We start from the raw sequence: 18,608 nt of genomic DNA on the forward strand, positions 1-18,608 counted from the left end.
CCTGTAACTCATATGGTTCTAGAAGGAAATAACTGATTCATGTAAGTCTTCTTCTGACTTCCACATGTGTGCTGTGACATGAACATCACACACACACACATACACACACACCATACACACATACACACACAACCTGAAAGGAAAAATATTGATCTGCTGAATGACTGGATTAATGCCATTGGTAACTTATGTTTAAAATCATACCTGATTGTTGAATAAAGACACTCTGCAAGATTGGTTTCAATAAATGGAAGCCATGTGCTGCTTGCTTTAACTTTCTCATTCTTCATAACTGTATTTGCTGATACACAAAGGTTCCTGTAGATGGAACCTTCTGCAATGGGTCCTTGGATCTAGCCCTGATGGGTGGTAATGGTTGAAAATATAAGAAAGTCTCTAGAGTCTAAGCAAATGACCACTCAATCTCAAGGTTGTCTTCAAGGCAAAAAATATTGCTTCTTCAGAAGGGTACATAGTCAAGTTGAACGAAGCAGGCAAGAACCCCAGTATGTGCAGTGTGTAAGTATGTATGGGGGTTCTATTAGGTTTTTATTCCTAATGCAAAGCCTCACTTTGACTGATTAGAACTTCAGTTCATATCCTTACAAGATTGGATGGTTTAAATGATGCAGTTGAGAGTAAACAACCTTTTTTTTTCAGCAGAGTAAACAACCTTTAGCACATATTTGATTTTAAGAAGTCATGACCCTGGAGGAATTAGAATTTCTCCCAAGCAGATTCTTTGTTTTTTTTCTGTTTTCTTTTCTTTTTTCATTTGTCTTAACTCTTTGATGGAAAGGACAGTAAATTTTGTCGTTCATGACTGTTCTTGGGAAGCAGCATCTCCAGTGTAGGCTCCTCACAGCCATTACATCAAATCTGAGACATCAGACCACCTCTTTCTCAACTCGAGAACCCGGGTTCTTCACCCAAAGTCTCATATGAATATGAGCAAGGACTTAAAATTCATATGGATTAATTTTGTTTTGGAGGCTCACTTTTAAAAAAGATAATGGACTTGGCTGAGTTTGGATGTGGGTGTCTTTCCTAACCGAGCTCAGAGGGGTGAGAAATGATGACACACCAGTGACTCATAGTAAAAGTTCCCCTGGCATCATCCCTGAACATATTCTTTCCAGTCATTTCTGAAGGAGACTACCAGGCAAAGTTAAGTTCACCATGGAGCTTAGGCTGGTGTTGTCGACTTGGGCCTCCTGTTCCTCTCTCCATCCTTGCACTTATCTAGAGTTTGGTTGAAAAATCAAAGCAGACCCGTGTAGATTACATCATTTGGATCATTTATTTTCTAGTACTGGTCTGGATTCATTCTATGGGAGGGACTTGTGGCTCCAGAACACAGGAGAGCGAAGTTCTGGTCGCTGGATCATTCCTCAAGGGAAATCTCTGTTCTCTCTCTGTCTCTGTCTCTCTCTGTATGTGTACACACACATGTATGCATGTACATGTGCACACACACAGGTTCCTACAGAATCCAAAAGAGAGTGTCAGATCCTTGAGGCAGAGTTACAGGTGTTTGTGAGCCATCCAACATGAGTGACAAGAACTGAATTCCTACCCAATGCACACACAGTGCTCTTACCTCTAGGCCATTTCTGCATCTCACACTTCTGATACCTGGCCTCAGTATATCACTTTATACTTGCATCTTCATTGTCCTGGTGCAGGCACCATGTTGTGCTGGAATTCTCTATAATCCAATGGCCTTTTCATTAAACCCGCATTATGCTGTGCACCCTCATTTTCTGTCCTGGAGCCCTCTTATATAGATGTTCTTTGTGGGATGGGAAAGGACCTGCAGGAAAAACATAGGGCAGAATGAAAGTGAGGGTTTCAGGCCATGGGGAGTTCACAGGAAAATCAAAGGCAATTGAGTGGAAGCAGAATAAAGAGTTGCTACCTAGAAAACCATCTGGGGGTCACGCAGGTTTGTGCATTGTGAAGGGGGATGGCCACATACTTTGTGTAATGTGAAGTTCAGGCAAGAAGAGTAGAGCACACTGGGAAGATACTGAGTCTATATTTAAGGGTCAGAAAAATCTCAAGGGTGGCATTAAAAACTCCCCAGTGAGTTTGTTGTTTTCTTCAATGGTATGAAATATCATGTTTGTACAGCAAGTCACATTGTGCCTTAGCCTGTATGTTTTGCTTTTTTTTTTTTTCTGCTGTAGCATTGTACATTGTGATTGTTTGCTGTGGGGTTAATGCAGAATTTAAAAACCATGGACTTGGTTCCCCTGGAAGATAGGAGCTGCTCATTTGGCAGTTACATTTTTGCGCTCACAGAGCAACACACGCCCACGTGTGTGAGTTCACTAATGAATAAAGCGAAACAGTTTCTGCTCCCACAGGACCAAGGCAAGCATCTCTCTAATATTTATTACTTCCTCAAATCCAAAAGAGGACTGGAATACATAGGGAGTAAATAGACACATAAAAACAGAGTTAGTACTATGTAATTATAATAAAATTACATCTGTCATTCATCCTGACCAATGATGATTGCAAGCTCACTTCCTATATTGATCAACAGTTTTCAAATAACCAACTCTGATTCTTCCATGGAATAATTGCACATGCAATAAAACCTAGATTCCCAAATCTCCTTCATTCCCTTTTCCTAAGCTGAATATATGGAATCAGCGTCTGTGATCACTAATTTTTCCTTTAGTAGATAGATATGTGCTTGAATTTACATAATCACAAGGATTTTAGAGAAAAAACTTAATAGCAAACAACAATAACAACAACAACAAGAAATGCAAGCTAAGCAAGGCACTTACGTGGGGCTTAGTTGTCCAAGAGCAAGCACTTCCATTTGATAAAAGCACATCATCTTGAGCAGGAAGTAGAGAAAGCGACCGCACATGCTCTGGCCCCAGCGCGCAGTCCGTTCTGCTCAGCAGCTAATTCACATCGCTGGCCTTTTCAGCTGAGATGGATTATTCCATCTCTCACTATCTGGGACAACAGGCACTATTTTGTCAGAGAAAAGAATTACGGAAATGAGGTATGTAAAAACTGCTTTTTATAACCCAATTGAGAACTGAGCATCCTGGGAGGTAGGGGTTAGTTTGGATTGTTTCCTAGAACTGTTATTTTATATTGTAATGAAAAAATTAGAATAGAGATGAAAATGTAGATTATTAAACTTTTAACCATGTTAAATATTGCTGAATGGATAGAAAAATTGCATGTGAGCAAGAGAGGAAGTGTATGTGTGTGTGTGTGTATGTGCATGTATACATACTGAAAACAGAAGAGCTGGTTTGTCAGAATGACCTTGCAGTTGAAATGAAAATAGCTCTTGTTGACATGGTGCTACGGCTCAGCAGTTGTTTTCAAGGGGTGACTGTTCCAGGCTGTGTTTTCTAAAATAGCTCTTGTTGACACAGTGCTGTGAACTGAGCAGTTGCTTTCAATGGGTGATTCTTCCATGCTGAGTTTTCTATTAAGATCCAGTTCTACAGGACAGCTCTGTAAAATCCATTTTCTGAGAGTAATGTGGCCCATTAACATATTTTAAATTCCCTGAAAGGCTGAAACACTCCTCTTTTAAAAGCTGATCTACCTTCTTTGTATTTACAGCTGAAAGTTACAGATGAAGCCACTAGCACTTGTGAGCAAAACTCAAACACAAAACCAAAGCAAAGCAAAGGCCAACCCTTCCCATGCTTCTTTGCACTGTGGCTGGAATGAGCAGGGTAGGAGGAAGCAGTGTGCTCCTCCAGCACGGATGGGCACTTGCTGCCTCTCTGCACTCAAGTTGGGGACTAGCTCCACCATGTGTGTCCTTCCTGTTCTAAGGACATAGAAAACACCTATGGAAACATTCTATACTCCATTTTTTTTTCTGCTGAAACAACATAAAAGATAAAATGAAAAGCCAGATTTTTGAAATGAAAATGGGTCAGAAATTAGTGTCACTGCATTTCAGACATTTGTGGCACAGCCACCAGGATAAGACAGCGGCTTCTCCCTGGAAAGCAGCTTTTATTTCCCATGGAAAGTAGAGGAGAGAGCAGAAGAGCCCATGTCCCAGGACTAATGCCTTGCCAAAATAGAACGTAGCATTTTGTTTTAAATAGGTGCTATTTTAAATTTTAGAATGCATGTATCTCTACTATGGCATATTCTAGTTGAATATCAACTTAAACATAGTGTATGAGCAAACGAAACTATGGGAACCAACTGAAAAAAAATGAGCGATAGATGAAGGTACTAATAAGATGCTTTCCTTCTTTAGGAAAACAAAATCCTTCTGGGCTAATTGTAATGGATTATTAATAATTGCTGTGGATCCCTGAGTAGCTTGCTGTGGAATCCGCAGCGGCAGCAGGCAGTGGGCAGGGGGTCCCAAGAGCAGCCAGTCCTAGGCCGTGCTTCAGGTCTCCAAAGGTGGCTAGTCCCTAGTGGTGTCCCCGGAGGTGGGCCATGTGGCAGTGGGCGAGAGACAGTCAGAGGCATGCCATGGTAGAATATTTATTTAGTAGTTATGGAAGGGAAGGGAGAAGGGGAGAAGAACAGAGAGGGAGAGAGAGGGAGAGAGAGAGAGACAGAGACAGAGAGATAGAGAGAGAGAGAAAGAGAGAGAGAGAGAGAGAGAGAGAGAGAGAGAGAGAGAGAGGAGAGACCGAAGCTGCCTCTCCAAGAAGGAGCTGGAAAAGAGAGACTAAGGTTACAAGCAGGAAGGAAGACCTGCCTGCCTCAGTGGATGGGGGAGGGAGTGAGAGTGGCTTGTCTCTTAAAGAGACAGAACAATATTACATTCGTTCATTACATTTTATAATAAAAAAAGTGGGAAGTTAGGCACCACAGATTAAAGGAATTGGGGCAGTGGATTCTTAAGCCTTCTTCTTGCTTATTTGTGGGTGTCATCTTTGGGGGAAAACATGAGAAGGCTGGGTGCTGGTCACATCCTGGCATAGTTGGTCTCTTTGCTCCTGTCTGGTGTTTGTGGTATGGAAATGTCTGGTGTCTCTCACCTGTTTATTGGCAGAACAGAGGACAAAGTTAAATTAAGGGAAAAATAATTAGGACCAGAAAATTGAGGGGGATGTATCTGACCTGTTTAAGGTGGTTCCTTCAATTTGGCTCTCTGGAACTCACAAGAATTCTTTGGGTTTGTGAAAGCAGAAGTTTTGGACATATACATTGTATAAACAGTAGCATATTTATGTCAGAATGACTATGACTGATATTTTTGTGCAATAAAAAGTATCTTCAAGACTATGGAAGGCACTATGAGAAAGAAGTTTGATAACTTGTATTTGTCCTCACACCTTTATAACTTGCAGGTCTTGTATTTGTATTTTACTGAACTTTGTTTGGTGAGGCTGTCATTTTAAACTGACAAAACCTCTAAGCTGTCAAACTGCACCAGAGATCTTTGAGAAAGATAAAATTTTACTTGAGTTACTGATTAAGAAATGACAGAGAACTTACTTGGTTGGCACCTACTCCTCAGGGTCCTCCATGGTCACTGAAGGTTGTATTTGCCTTTTGCTGTTTAGTGCAGGGCCTGCCAGGCTCCAGAAGATCCTGTGGGTTAAGAAATCTGTAGGAAGACAAGCCTACCTTGACCTGAGAAGATAGCCTGTCAATTCCAGCGATTCTGTCCACATCTGGAGATCTTCAGTTTAGATGAAATGCAGTTTTGCCCAGTGGTCAGCACTTGGCAGTTACAGCGAATTGCAGATGGATGTTGTGTGCCCATTTGTTTTCTGTCTTCTTCAGAGAAAATAGAGTGCTGTTGCTAGGAGCCAACCTGTCTCTTTTCGTTATAAAAAGTTTTTTAATAATTAAATATTTAAATGCCATATATCCTATATCTCTGAGCAGTTGAGAGCTGTTTATTAGGTAAAATTACAGTATAGAATCTGGGTCTGATCTTGACTGTACTGGCTCTTAACAGGTAAGATTTACATTCGTAAAAAAACAGAAAGAAGAAAAAACTGCTTGTACTAGAAGGTTAACAGCAGAATTGACAATAGTAGAGAATATCCTACTATATTTTAAATGAGGGTTGGATTAAACATAAAGTATTTTTGTAAGAGACTTAAATGTACATAACAGTTTAAAACATGAGACTCATCATTTTTGTAGTCTGAAATGAGATGCAATAAACAGACAATTATAACATTTAACAGTAAACATGGGTACATTTAAGTTACATGTATGAATATACACACAGAGTGAACAGGAATTGGATAAAGTGGATGCTCTTGGTGGGCCCTACCAAAGGCATGCTACTGATTGTCCAAGACCCATGACAGGACTGTCCCTCCATGAACCAACACTTAGTCTGAGGGAAAAAAAAAAAAAAAAAAAAAAAAAACCAAAGAAATCAGCAAGGATTCAAGGCAAGCTATGCTTCTCAGCAGGGGCTGCAAAACATAGACCCCAATAGGGTTAGGATATCAGGATTTCTGTCAATCCAGAGTTTTTCATTCAGCCACACCAAGTTACACTTGGTGATATAATTAAGTCATATTAGACATGGCTCATCTACAAAAATTTTTGAGTTCATTTTCCTGTGAATTCCATAATTTAATTTTTCCTAACAATTGAATAATAAGTATACAATCACATAAATATACCATAAATATGTGTGTTTAAATAATAATATGATTACATTATTTTCTCCTTCCCATTTCTTTCTCCAGCCCCTCCTATACACTCCTTGCTCTCTCAAATTCATGGCTTCTTTTTCTTCAGTTATTATTTGATACATGTACATGTGCATGTTTACACACATGTATTATTAAATACATAAATATAACTGGTTTAGTCTATATAATGCTATGTGCATGGATATGATCTCAGGGATGACTACTTGACATTCCTCCTAGTTATTGTTCTATTGTTGTAAAGAGATACCATGATGAAAACAACTCTTTTAAAAGAAAGCATTTAACTGGGGGCTTGCTTACAGCTTCAGAGGTTTAGTTCATCACCATCATGGTGGAAGTATGGTGGCAGGGAACATGGCATCAGGCAGGTGGGTAAGCAAGAAGGCACGGTGCTAGAGAAGTAGCTGAGAGTTACATCCTGGTCCATAAGTGGCAGGGAGAGAGAGAGAGAGAGAGAGAGAGAGAGAGAGAGAGAGAGAGAGAGAGAGAGAGAGAGAGAGAAAGAGAACACTGGGAGTGGCACGAACTTCTAAAATCTCAAAACTCACTCCCAGTGACACACTTCATTTAGTAAGGACACACTTACTCCAACATAGCCATACATCCTAATCCTTCCCAAACAATTTATCAATTGGGGACTGATCATGCAAATATATGAGCCTATGGTTCATTTTTCTTCAAGCCAACACATTATTGGAGAACCACTACAAGAGAAATCCTTGCCACTGGGAAGAGCATTTTTCCTGCTCTCAGCATTCTCCGGGTCTTTGTCCAGAGTTGAGGCTTCACACAGAGCTTCCCACTCCCATGTTAGCATGCCTGTGTGTTGTCCTTGTCAGGTCTTGTTTAGGCAGCCATGTTGATGAGACCTCATGGGGAAACATGTCTAGGAGACACAATCTCACAACTCATGCCTGTTCCTTTGGTTCTCCAATCATTCTGACCCCACTTCCATAACAACCCTTGAGCCATTCATCATTTGATGGACATCTAGGCTGTTTCCACTTTGACCACTGAGTTTAGCAGCAGTCTCATGGGTGAGCAAGTATCTCTGTAGTAGAATACAGAGTCCTTTGGGGAATGTGTTAAGGAGTGGTGCAGCTGGATCACATGGCAGATCTATTTCTAGAGTTTTGAGGAACAACCACACCCTTTTCATAGTGACTGCACCTGTTTGTACTCCCACTAACAGTAAGTGTTCCCCATTCCCCACACCCGCACCAGAGAAAATCCTGCTTGGGCTAATGTCTATTGCCTGTGAATATTTTTTCATAGAAACAAGATCTGTTTTGATATGATAATTTCCCCCAATCAACCACACAGATCTACCACTTTATATACAAGAAAATCCCCAGTCATGACACAGGCCAAGTGAATCTAAACAATCCCTCATTAAGACTCTCTTTTTAGGTGACTGTATGTTGTGATAAGCTGACATTTAAAGTTAACCATCACAGTGACCAATAGTCTTTCCCAACTCTTTACTATATGCAGTTCAGAGATTCTCATTAATATCTCTAAATGAATGACACAAGAAAAATGATTGTATTCACCATGGTCTCTACCTTGGATTGGACAGTGAAGCTCTATGAAGTACTTATCTTTCTTAAATAAGAGGTTATTAGAGTTCATTAACAAACAAATTCATGTTCATCTTATCAGCTAGTAGGTCTAGAGATGCCGAGGCAACATCTAATATACTTGAGGATTGCATTAGGTGAATGACAGGTCATTTGGCACAAGAAAATGCTCTTAATATAATTTCTTGATGGTTTTTCTGCCTTATTCCAGCCGGGGTAATGAGAACAGACTGACTCACCGGCGGCAGACAGTTCTTCGTGAGAAGGGAAGAAGGTTGGCTAATAGAGGACCAGCGTACATGTTTAATGATCACTCGACAAGCCTGTCTATTGAGGAGGAACGCTTTCTAGATGCAGCCGAATATGGCAACATCCCAGTGGTGCGGAAGATGCTGGAGGAGTGCCTATCCCTCAACGTCAACTGTGTGGACTACATGGGCCAGAATGCCCTGCAGTTGGCAGTGGCCAATGAGCACCTTGAAATTACAGAGCTGTTGCTCAAGAAGGAAAACTTGTCTCGAGTTGGGGACGCTTTACTCTTAGCCATTAGTAAAGGTTATGTGCGCATTGTGGAGGCAATCCTCAACCATCCAGCTTTTGCTGAAGGCAAGAGGTTAGCCACAAGCCCCAGCCAGTCTGAACTCCAGCAAGATGACTTTTATGCCTATGATGAAGATGGGACTCGATTCTCCCATGATGTGACACCAATCATTCTGGCTGCCCACTGCCAGGAATATGAAATTGTGCACACACTTCTGAGAAAGGGTGCCCGGATTGAACGGCCTCATGATTACTTCTGCAAGTGTACAGAATGCAGCCAGAAACAGAAGCATGACTCTTTTAGTCATTCCAGATCCAGGATTAATGCCTACAAAGGCCTGGCAAGCCCAGCATACCTGTCGTTGTCCAGTGAGGACCCAGTCATGACAGCTTTAGAACTCAGCAATGAGCTGGCCGTGCTTGCCAACATTGAGAAAGAATTCAAGGTAGGTCATCGATAGCAGCACCATCACCAAGTTTAACTGCTAAGTTAGATGTATAAGCAGCGAGCTGCACAGTATTAGCGCAAGATGTATCTAATTCCAAAGTTGGCAAAGTTCGGCAGATGCTGTCATTTCATCTATGTCTGGAAGAATGGACCAAAATTTGGAATACTCGGAGTGAGAGAAAGTATGATGGTCAAAGTCAAGGTGTGTTTCCATGTTTCTGTGATGTGCTAGCCACTGTGCATTTGGGGATTTTATGGAGATGTGAGTGTGCGTGTGTGTGTGTGCATGTTTGTGTGCATGTGCGTGCGTGGGCATGTGTGTGTGCATGTGCATGTTCATGTACGTGTGCATGTGTGTGTGCATGTGTATGTGTGTGCGTGCATGGGTATGTGTGTGTGCGCATGGGTATGTGTATGTGCGTGTGTGTGTGTGTGGCGTGCATGGGTATGTGTATGTGTGTGTGTGGCGTGCATGGGTATGTGTATATCTGTGTGTGTGTACACGTGCATGTGTGTGTGCATGCATGCATGTGTGTGTGTGCGTGGGTTGGTATGTGTTCATGTGAGCTTGTACAAACGTGTGTATGTCCACATGTGTATATGTGTGTGGAGGCCAACAGTTGACACTGGGTGTCTTCTTTCATCATTCTCTACCATATTTTGTAAGATAAAATCTCTTCCTGAACCTGGAACTTAGTGATTCCACCTGTCTGCTCTCCAGAAATCCACCTGTCTGAGGTACTGCTGGGGTTACAGACATGTATCAGTGTGTACAGTTTTTTTTAAACAACATGTTGTGGGATTCTCAAGGTCCTAATTCTTGTGAAGCAGGGACTTATTGATTGAGCTTTTTCCAATACCTAATTTATGTTTCATTCAATAAGCGTATTATAATTGCTGCTCTAATGACCTGCTTTCTATGAGGCATTTTGTATTTATTACAGCCCTGAGTTGATATTTTTTCTGTTCTATCTAAGAACTGGGGGAATAGGAAGGTTTAGTAGGACTTGAATTCAAAAACTAGCAAATGGCAGAGCTGGGATCAGAGTACAGCTTTCCTCTAATTTTCTGCTTCTTTCTCTTAAAACATATTGTGTCTATGTGTGCACTGGGTCAGAAAGATAAACAAGTCACAGGTTGAGAGATAGTAGATATATGAATAAACATGACATAAAATAAAGTATGACTGCAAGGTTGAGCTTTGACCATTGTGCTATAGAAGTTAAGGAAAAAGATTAAATTCTTACTAGGCTTCAGCCAGCTGTCATGGAAGGTGACGCTTCCATGCTTGGAAGATTCAATGAGATGTTGAAAGACTGAATGAGAGAAAAGAAGCAGAATAGTCTTGTACACGTGAGTGAAGCAGGCATGTCAAACTTGAATCAGACTATTACCAGAGTGGCTGGGGAAAGATGTGGTATCAGATCTAGCCATTGTCTACGTGGTCACTGCCACATCTGGAGAGGATGGAAGCCCTGATTCCCAGCCAAAGATCACACATACTCTGCTGACCTTCCTTTGTGGAGTATCCAGTCTGATTGTGTTCGATGGTCCTTGTTAATACTTAATGTACCTCACTGTAGCTGGCCTCTCTCTCAAGAAAGATGTATTTTTTGGCAATGGTAGAGAATGAAGAGGGGAAGTACCTTAAAAAGATTCTGATTCTCACTGGTGCATTTGAGCACACATGTGAACTGATACATTTTAATGCTAGTCCACATGCATCTCTACCACAGAGCTTCCTTTTTAGCAGGTGGTGGAATGTGGGGAGACACAGCATGCCACTGAGGGTTTACAGAAATGGGCTAATCATTAAAGGCAGATCCCTTATTACCTAGGACATATGACATTATCTTACAAAAATAAGCTTCAGGGAATAATGTGAGATCTTGACTATTGGAAGCTTAAAGTCAGAGTTAAGCCTTGACAGTAGACACAAAATTAGTAAACAAGAAAGCAAGCAAACATACAAACAAAAACCACAAACAGAAGTCCAGTGTAGGAGGAGGCCACTTGTTTGTTTCTGGCCAGCCAGACCCGAAATAATTACACAGAAACTATACTAATTACAACACTGCTTGGTCAATCACTTAGGCGTATTGCTAGCTAATTCTTATATCTCAAATTAACCCATTTCTATTATTTTATATTTTACCATGAGGCTTGTGGTTTACAAAGAAGGTTCTGGTGGGTGGGTGGGTGTCTTTTTCCCTCGGATGCTACAGGGTGTCTCTTTGACTCTGCCTACTCTCTCCTCCTCTATCTGCTTGGAATTCCTGCCTTGTCTTATTATACATTGAAATTGGCTCAAAGTGTTTTGTTTGTTTTTTTTACCAATGGTATTCACAGCATATAGAGGGGAATCCCACATCAGTCCAGTATTTTTGTTTTAATATTGTAGAAGAGTGAATTTTCCTGGCTGAAGTTAAACTCAAATCAGGAGTCAGAGTTCAAAGGAAGAAATAAGGACAGGAGGGCCTTGTCAACAGATTCATGTCCCTGGCGTCCCAATTTACTTTTGGTGTCTCCATGTGTTTCTGTGAACTATGTTTATAAATTCTGTTCTGAACCCCTCTACCTCTTAGGTTGCCTGTAGTAATGCAATGATTCCCTTAATGCACCCCAGTTCCCCATTCACCTCCTTTAGGCAGCAAGTCCTGTCTGCAACCTGTAATTCTGGAGAGAAAGGGTTTCTGTGGCTTTGCCAGCTCCATTATCCTCCCTCGAGGTCTGTGCACTGACATGCACATGGCCCCCCAGATGCCTGTGCACTGAGATACACATGGCTCCCCAGATGCCTCTGCTGCAGGAGGAAAGGGAACGGCAGAGAAACTATCATCATGTCTATTTTTAAATTATGGCTATGTTCTGCTGTATAATGGTTAAAAATTTTAGGCCATTTGCCTGCTTGAAACATAAGTATCCTCCAAGAAACTGGCTGGGTTGAAAAGTAGTATTTGTTAGTATTAAGGTCATGTGGCTATTATTAGACCTTATAGGGGAACAAGGGTGTCACTTACTTGACATTTAGCCTGCAAGGCAGAGTCACAGCACCAGGAGCATAGAGCTGATGTCCTGACTAAAGAGGAAGGAGAAAATGTACTCTTTTTGATATTTATGAATTATTTTAAGGGAATCCTACTCTAACATCATGACACAACAGCACTTACTAGACCAGACACTGCAGTACCATCTTCTACCTCACGTGTCTATAGGTGACCAGACATTGCTGTACCGTCTCCTACCTCACAAGTCTATAGGGGACCAGACAATGAGGAATCGTGTCTTACCTCACGTGTCTATAGGAGATCAGACAATGAGGATCCATATCCTACCTCACGTGTCTATAGGAGACCAGACAATGAGGAACCGTATCCTACCTCATGTGTCTATTAAGCAGTAGCAGGAATTCAGATACAGCTATACTTTAAATCCTTCTTTTTCTTTCTTTGCATTCTCCAGCAAAGCTTGCTGGTTGCGTATGGTATGCCTTGCTTGTGTAGACTCAGAAAAGAAGTAAGACATAGTGCTTGCTGGAAAGACACTCAAATCAACTCACAAAAAACAAGTAGACTTTCTATGTACCGCAATGCAAAACATGCTGAGAAGTAGGTCCTGTACACGCTGCATTCACAATAGTCTCAGAACACATTTCTAGGGACAAGCCTAATCAAGGAGGCAAAAGACCGCTAAAGAGAAGACTTTATCTGAAGAAAGAGATTGAGGAGAAGACTAGAAATTGAAACCTGTCACGCTCATGGATTGATGGAATCAATGTGGGGAGTTGGCCATTCTGCCCAAAGCAGCTTGCAGATTCACAGCTGTGCAGAGAGGACTCAGGCATGAGCGCCCTTTGCTGATTATGCAGTAAATATTTATTAGTCCTAGAAACATCCATGCAAGCAGCACAGAACTGCGTCAGCAGACTGAGTTAATGTCTTTATTCATTTAGTATATGTAACAACAATGGTTAATGCTCCATGAATTTGGGAGGGAGCGAAGGGAAAATAGAAAGGTAGGAAAAAGGAGAGGGCGAGAAAATTATATTTTAATTAAATAAGAATGGGGAAATATGAGTCTGTTGAAGAGAGACAGAAGTGTAAACAAATATGCAGCAAAATTCTGCCTGTGTCTCACTCGCGTGCAAGGCAGTGGGTTTCCCTCTGCGTTCCTGCTGAAGTGTGCAATGAACGAAGAGAGAAAGTCTCCTCTCAACAGACTTTAGGCCCGCGATAGTTCACAGTTAGAGAAAGAGGTTTGTCAGGACAATCTGCACCATGAGGTCTGTTACACTAAATCTAGTGTGTGCCTGTCTCCTTCCTTGTTCCTTCAAATCCATAGCTGCAGTGGGACCTAAGAGAATAAATGCCAGTCTTCAAAGGCGACATTAAGGGAGACGGGGGCCACTGCTGAACACAACAGGACAGTTAGTAGCATCTCGGGAAGTGTCTTTCCTTAATTCTTGTTTGAGGTCGTATGTAATTTACTTTTGCATTTCCCACAGGGTAGTCCACTTCTCTTTTGTCCTTCTCACATCAGCTATGGCAGAGCTGTGAGCAGTGTGTTTTTTAGTGACTGTTATTGTGAAGACCAGGGGAGGCCCAGACTGAAACTTGATCCCATAGCATAGCTGGGCACCTTTCATTATCTGGAGAATAATACTCTGCCCTAATACTGATCTTTAGGTGCATTTCCCCTTTAAGTTTCCTAGCTGAGTGAGACCATGGCATCTATCATGGTCATGGAATGTGGGATGGCATCCAGAGTGGTCTTGGGGTGTGGGATGGCATCCAGAGTGGTCTTGGGGTGTGGGATGGCATCCAGAATGGTCTTGGGGCGTAGGATGGCATACAGCATGGTGCTGTGATTTGGCATGGCATCCAGGGTGGTCTTGGGGTGTGGCATGGCATCCAGAATGGTCTTGGGGCGTAGGATGGCATCCAGCATGGTGCTGTGATTTGGCATGGCATCCAGGGTGGTCTTGGTGTGTGGGATGGCATCCAGAGTGGTCTTGGGGTGTGGGACGGCACCCAGAGTGGTCTTGGGGTGTGGGATGGCATCCAGAGTGGTCTTGGGGTGTGGGACGGCACCCAGAGTGGTCTTGGGGTGTGGGATGGCATCCAGCATGGTGCTGTGATTTGGCATGGCATCCAGCATGGTCCTGGGGTGCAGGACGACATCAAGCATGGTTTTGGGGTGTAGGATGTCATCAAGCATGGTCCTGAGGTGCGGGATGTTTTCCCTCTCACTCTGTTTCTATGGAGTCTGCCGGGCTGAGGCTGGTCAAGGACAGCCAATTTCACAGTCACCGAGAGGTCGGTTTCCCCAGTGTTTTCCCCTTGTAACTGTCTAAGGGATCTTTCAGCAGACAGCATGTGAGAGTTTCAGGGTGGAGGAATTGATTAGGTTTACATTTCTGGTAAGATGACTGTGTAAATGGGAAACAGGTTGGTTTTGTTTTCCCATGATGTATATGGGAATGGCACCTGCCCTGCTCACCTGTCATTTCGAAGTTCAAAGTAAGAAAGCATTTGTGAGGAAAAGATGCTGGATGTAGTGTCCTCAAAGGCAACGAATGAGTTTGAGGCCAAACAGTTTTACATCAAGATCGGGTGCCAACGGTTATTTAGTGAATGATTTGGTGCACAGTATTTACTTTCAGCAAATTGTATGACAATCAAATGAGATTCTATCTGCCTGCTACAAAGCAGGTTTTGATAACAGGTGTCTTAATTAGGGATTCTATTGCTGTGACATGACACCATGACCATGAGAATTCTTATAAGGAAACATTTAATTGGAGCTGAATTACAGCTCAGATGTCTGGTCCATTATTGTTGTTGTGGGAAGCATGGTGGAGTCAGGCAGACATGCCACTGGAGAAGGAGCCAGGAGTGTTACATCTGGGTCCGCAGGCAGCAGGAGGAGAGAGTGACAGTGGGCCTGGCTTGAGCATCTGAAAATGCAAAGCCCATAGCACACTTCCTCCAACAGGGCCATACCTACTCCAACAAGGTCACACCTCCTAACAGTGCTAATCCCTACGAGCCTATGGGGAACGTTTTCATTCAAACCACCACAACAGGCTTTCTAGGTTAACATTTAGTGATATGTTTATAACCTTATTTCAGGGTAAGAAAATATGGAGGGAGGAAGTTTAGGAAGAGGCCAGAGAAGACATGAGGAGATGCCATATAGAAGGATGGTGGCAGTTTATGGTCATTCACACGTGACCAGCATTCTAGCTCCTTCTGGCATTGGACGATACAACAGCGCAGTAAAAGCTCCTCCACTCAGCATGGTTTGTTTTTACGCTGCCTCACTGTGTAGCCTACACTGCCTGGAACTCACCACCCCTTTGCTACTGCCTCCCAAGTGCTGGGATGACAGGTCCCTCCCAACCCCGACACACACACACACACACACACACACACACACACACACACCTGGTTAAACTTGTTCTTATCTAAAGAGAAGACTCCCAGTTTTCAGAATTTATACATAGATTTTATATTTTGACCCCGTGCTGGATTCATAATGTAGGAAATACCAATTCATTGAAAAGATAATTGAAGAGCCAGATCCTGTGGAACACATCTATATCCCCAGCACCTGAGAGCTGAAGACAAAAGGATCAGGGGTTCAAGGCCACGTTGAGGTACTTGAGAATCAATCTTAAAAGAAAGAAAAAGAAAAAGTAAGGTACAGGTAATAGCTCAGTGCTTGCTTTTCATGGGGTCTTCTTAGATCTCCGAGTCCCAGGAGTGTCAACACAGCACATAGTTTCCTAATGTTCTGTCAAGTATGTATTTTATAACTTAATGGTGAAATTATACCACACAGGACAGCATCTATACAAAGCATGGTTTCTCCCAGGTCGGTTGGTGAATTTGCCACAATGAAATCGTTCAAAACAGCTTCAGTGATTCTTTGAGCAAATATGATTATCTTAGAGTCTTGAGAAAAATCTTCAAGGTGATAAATATCTCCGGGGGCAGAGTGCAGAGCAGGATTGAAATGGATCTAAAATAAGATGCAGTGATACTGGACTGGGCATGGTGTCTCATCCTAACTGCAGTGGGAAACTAATGGGGGAGAACCACTGTAAATTTGACATCAGTAACTTTCATACCGCCTGGGTTACAGTGTGAGACCCTCTTTTAAAGCAAAACAAAGCCGAAACAAATCAGGTTTAGCTAATCTAAACGTTGATTTTTTTTTCTCTTGAAATGTACAATCCCTTAATTATCTGAAAAATTCTGCCAAGTGTGGCAAAACGAGTCAGTTCTTTCTTATTTTAACTGTGTCTGTCTTCCCTAGAATGACTATAGGAAGCTGTCCATGCAGTGCAAAGACTTCGTGGTTGGTCTCCTGGATCTCTGCAGAAACACGGAAGAAGTGGAGGCCATCCTGAACGGGGACGCAGAGACTCGCCAGCCTGGGGACCTCGGCCGTCCAAATCTCAGCCGATTAAAACTTGCCATTAAATATGAAGTAAAAAAAGTAAGGTCGGGCGTGAAGCCCCTTCATTGCTTTAGTTCTTTTGGGTGGGTATGCAAACAAGCAAGAAGGCTTCACAGGGCTGAACAGAGGTGTGTGTTCTCACTGTCGGTTGCAGTAGGCAGCAGCTCAAGGAATGGAAGCAGCTAGTGAGACACGGAACCCCTGGGCAAGGCAGTCATTAAAGCTTAGATATTTTGACTCAGACCATCACAGTCATTGGCATTTGACCTCAATCAGTAATAACAAAAATGACTTCGTACATGGAAACCCTAAGGCGTTTTCTGTATGAAGGGAACAAACGTAGTTACAGTATTTCAGATGCTTCTGTTTTCTTATCGATTGCTACTTTCCAATTTGGAACAGTGCCTTCAATTTTTCCTTTGGTTTGAATCTTTCCAGGGTCTTTGGAGAATACTTTTTAGATTCTTTTTTAAACAGTGATCCCTACTCCTCTGACCACTTTCCTAGGTCATGGAGATTTTCTAAGTTTTGTTTATTTATGTATGCATGTATTTATTTATTTACTTAGTTAGTATGTGTGTGTGTGTGAGTGAATGTGTGTTTGTGTGTGTGTGTGTGTTGGATGTGCACACGCGCATACTCAATGAAACCAGAAGAGCCCCTAGATTCCCTGGAGCTGGAGTTTCACGTGCTTTAATCTGATGTGGGTGCTGGGACTGAACTCTGTTCTTCTGAAAGAACCACAAGCTCTCTTAAGCACAGAGTTATCTCTCCAGCCAGTAAAAAGTTTTAAGAAATAGTTTTTAAAAATAAAAGCAATGTATGTTTATGGTATTTATTCAGTGTAGATCACCCACCTATGGAGCCTCTTCTCATCTTAGTCACCAAACACACACTTCATTGTCTCTATGGCTGTGTCGATCTGCCCATTTAATCAGTTTACTATGCAATGGTGCTTATTATATTTTTACAAACTTTGGTCACTAATACACTTTGACTACTTTTATATAATAGTTAAATAACTTCCTTGTTTTAAATCTGTAAATGATTCTTGGGTATGGAATTATATGCTAGAATTTTACTTTATGTATATTTTTATTATATTTTAAATATTTTGTAATTTTTCCTTCAAAAAAGATGCATCCAGTTCCCAGGGTCAACAGTGTGCTGACAGAGGGCTCATTCTTTCCTAAAGTGTGCAGAGAGCTCACATCTCCCCACAGTGTGAGAGAGGGGGTTCACTCCTCCTCACAGTGTGAGAGAGGGGGTTCACTCCTCCCCACAGTGTGCAGAGAGAGGGTTCACTCCTCCCCACAGTGTGAGAGAGGGGGTTCACTCCCCCCACAGTGACTCAAGCTTTGCCATTCTGAACAGATGAACTGCAGGCTTTGCTTGCATTGGCTTAGGATGAACTTTCCTTAAGACTCACCTGAAGTTTTTTGTTTCCTTACATAACCTGATCTTTTCCTTATGAAAATTTATTTTAGAAGATTGCTTGTTTGTATATTGACTAGGGTTAACTCTCTTATATAAACAATAAAAACAATGAAAAACACACTATTCAAACTGAATATGTGAGAATAATGAATTCTAGAAAATGTTATAATTGAAAGATTGAAGGAGATAGCAGGGACTCCCAGTGGAGCTGAATGGGTAGACTTGATACAGGTGCAGAATGCTACCTCTGTAGGAGCACGCCATTCTAGATCAGTGAAGGGAGGATGTGTTTGCTTTGAACAGTGATCTGGCTGGAGAGATGGCTCAGCAGTTAAGACCACACACTATTTTTACAGAACAATCAAGTGCAGTTCTTAGCACCACATCAGATGGCTCGCGAATTGCCTGCAACTCCAGCTTTTAAGGGCTCTGATGCCGTCCCTCTTCTGGCTTCTGAAGGCATGTGAACTCATGGATGCATGTAAGCAC

The 18,608-nt window shown here is 42.1% G+C and overlaps 1 protein-coding gene across 1 annotated transcript in view; it reads left to right on the forward strand.

Annotated features, from left to right (window-relative positions):
• Trpc6 (transient receptor potential cation channel subfamily C member 6) overlaps positions 1 to 18,608 on the forward strand; it is a 128,838-nt gene that overhangs the window by 59,429 nt on the left and 50,801 nt on the right. Inside the window, exons 2-3 of the mRNA XM_057768607.1 lie at positions 8,442 to 9,216; positions 16,539 to 16,721. Of these exons, the coding sequence (XP_057624590.1) occupies positions 8,442 to 9,216; positions 16,539 to 16,721 (958 nt within the window). The remainder of the gene's footprint in view (positions 1 to 8,441; positions 9,217 to 16,538; positions 16,722 to 18,608) is intronic.

Source organism: Chionomys nivalis, chromosome 4 (genome assembly GCF_950005125.1).
Source record: "Chionomys nivalis chromosome 4, mChiNiv1.1, whole genome shotgun sequence".
NCBI classification, from domain to species: domain Eukaryota; kingdom Metazoa; phylum Chordata; class Mammalia; order Rodentia; family Cricetidae; genus Chionomys; species Chionomys nivalis.